The 2,175-nt window shown below is 50.2% G+C and overlaps 1 protein-coding gene across 1 annotated transcript; it reads left to right on the forward strand.

Moving 5' to 3' along the window:
* Positions 1-149: 149 nt before the first annotated feature.
* LOC113979447 (DNA replication licensing factor MCM7-like) lies at positions 150-2,115 on the forward strand (the record flags this gene model as incomplete). Its single annotated transcript, XM_027706835.1, has 3 exons — positions 150-193; positions 521-604; positions 1,838-2,115. Coding segments are annotated over exons 2-3 (292 nt in total), but the record flags the coding sequence as incomplete, so codon positions are not given.
* Positions 2,116-2,175: the final 60 nt, after the last annotated feature.

Raw genomic sequence — 2,175 nt, forward strand, 5'->3', positions numbered from 1 at the left:
CCGGCCACACAGGGACAGGGACCTCAGGTGAGGGACAGGGATCTATGAGAGGGGTTTGGGATCCATGGGATGACATTTGGGACATGTGGGATGGGGCTTGGGATCCATGGGAGGGGGTTTGGGACACGTGGGATGGGGTTTGGGAGCTGCTCTGGCTGCTGCAGGACCGGCCTCAACGGGACAGGGACCTCAGGTGAGGGTTTGGGATCTATGAGAGAGTGTTTGGGATCCATGGGATAACATTTGGGATCCATGGGATGGGGTTTGGGATCCGTGGGAGGGGTTTGGGATCCATGGAAGGGGGTTTGGGATCCCCTGGAGAACTTTGGGGGGTCTCCTGACCTTGTGGGACCCCCCAAAATTCCCCCATTCCCCAACATCCCACAGCATCCCAGTCCAAACCAGTCCCCACCAGTGCCCTGGGGCTGGGCCTGAGACCCCCCAGGACCCTCCCAAATTTGGGGGGGGGTCTCCTGGATTTCTGGGACCCCCAAAATCCCCCTTTTTCCCCCATTTCCAGACTGGCCCAGCACGTGACGTACGTGCACCAGCACTGCCGGCAGCCCCCCAGCGCAGCACAACCCCTCGACATGAAGCTCATGAGGTGGGTGAAACCTCCCAAAAATACCCTGAAAACACCCCAAAAATAGCCTGAAATCACCCCAAAAATAGCCTCAAAAACACCTGAAAAATATCCGAAAAATCACCCGAAAAATATCCTCAAAACCGCCTCTGAAACCCCAAAAATACCCTCAAAATCAACCCAAAAATAACCTCAAAATCACCCCAAAAATACCCGAAAAATCACCCCAAAAATACTCTCAAAATCACCCCAAAAATACCCGAAAAATCACCCCAAAAATACCCAAAAAATCACCCCAAAAATACTCTCAAAATCACCTCGAAAATAACCTCAAAATCACCCCAAAAATCTCCTCAAAATCGGCCCAAAAATAGCCTCAAAATCACCCCAAAAATAGCCTCAAAGTTGTCTCTGAACACCCAAAAAATACCCTCGAAATCACCCCCAAAATATCTTCAAAATCACCCCAAAAAAGTGTTTTTGAGGAGAACTTTGGGGGTGTTTTTGAGGAGATTTTCTGTATTTTTGGGGGTGTTTTGAGCAGATTTTCTGGGTGGTTTTCGGGCTGTTTTGAGGAGATTTTTTGGGGAGTTTTTGAGGAGATTTTAGGATGTTTCGAGCACATTTTCTGGGTGTTTTGGGGGTGTTTTGAGGAGATCTTTTGGGGTGTATTTCAGCAGATTTTCTGTATTTTTGGGGGTGGTTTTGGGTTGTTTTTGAGCAGATTTTTTGGGGTGTTTTTGAGCAGATTTTCTGGGTGTTTTTTGGGATGTTTTTGAGGAGATTTTTGGGGTGTTTTTGAGCAGATTTTTGGGGTGTTTTGAGGAGATTTTTTTGGGGATGTTTTTGTGCTGATTTTTGGGGTGTTTTGAGCAGATTTTCTGGGTGTTTTTGAGGACATTTTAGGGGTGTTTTTGAGGAGATTTTCTGGGTGGTTTTGGGGTGGTTTGAGCTGATTTTTGGGGTGTTTTGAGGAGATTTTTTTGGGGATGTTTTTGAGGATATTTTTGGGGTGTTTTGAGCAGATTTTCTGGGTGGTTTTGGGGAGTTTTTTGGGATGTTCTTGAGGAGATTTTTTCTGTATTTTCTGAGTGGGTTTTGGGGTGATTTAAGGAGATTTTTGGGCCGATTTGGGGTTTTTTTGTGCCAAGGTTTTTCCGGCTGGTTCTGGGCTGTTCCTGGGTGGATTTTTCCACCCCAGGGGTATTTTTTGGGGTGCCCCTGACCCCCCTTTTCCCCCTTTTTCTCCCCCAGACGTTACCTGGCCATGTGCAAGCGTCGGGAGCCGCGGGTGCCCGAGGCCTTGGGCGACTTCATCACGGCCGCCTACGTGGAGATGAGGAGGGAGGCCCTGAGCACCAGGGACGGCCTCTACACCTCTGCCAGGACCCTGCTGGCCATCCTGCGCCTGGCCACCGCCCTGGTGAGTGCTCCAGTATCCACCAGTACAGACCAGTATGGACCAGTGACCCCCCAGTGTCACCCAGTGACTCTCCAGTGTCACCCCAGTGTCCTGGTCCCAGGGTTACCTGGTGGGATTAGGGTTTTACACCCCTGCCAGGACCCTGCTGGGCATCCAGGGCCTGGCCACA

This window comes from Neopelma chrysocephalum, unplaced genomic scaffold (assembly GCF_003984885.1).
Source record: "Neopelma chrysocephalum unplaced genomic scaffold, ASM398488v2 Primary Assembly neopelma1_80565, whole genome shotgun sequence".
In the NCBI taxonomy this organism is placed as follows: domain Eukaryota; kingdom Metazoa; phylum Chordata; class Aves; order Passeriformes; family Pipridae; genus Neopelma; species Neopelma chrysocephalum.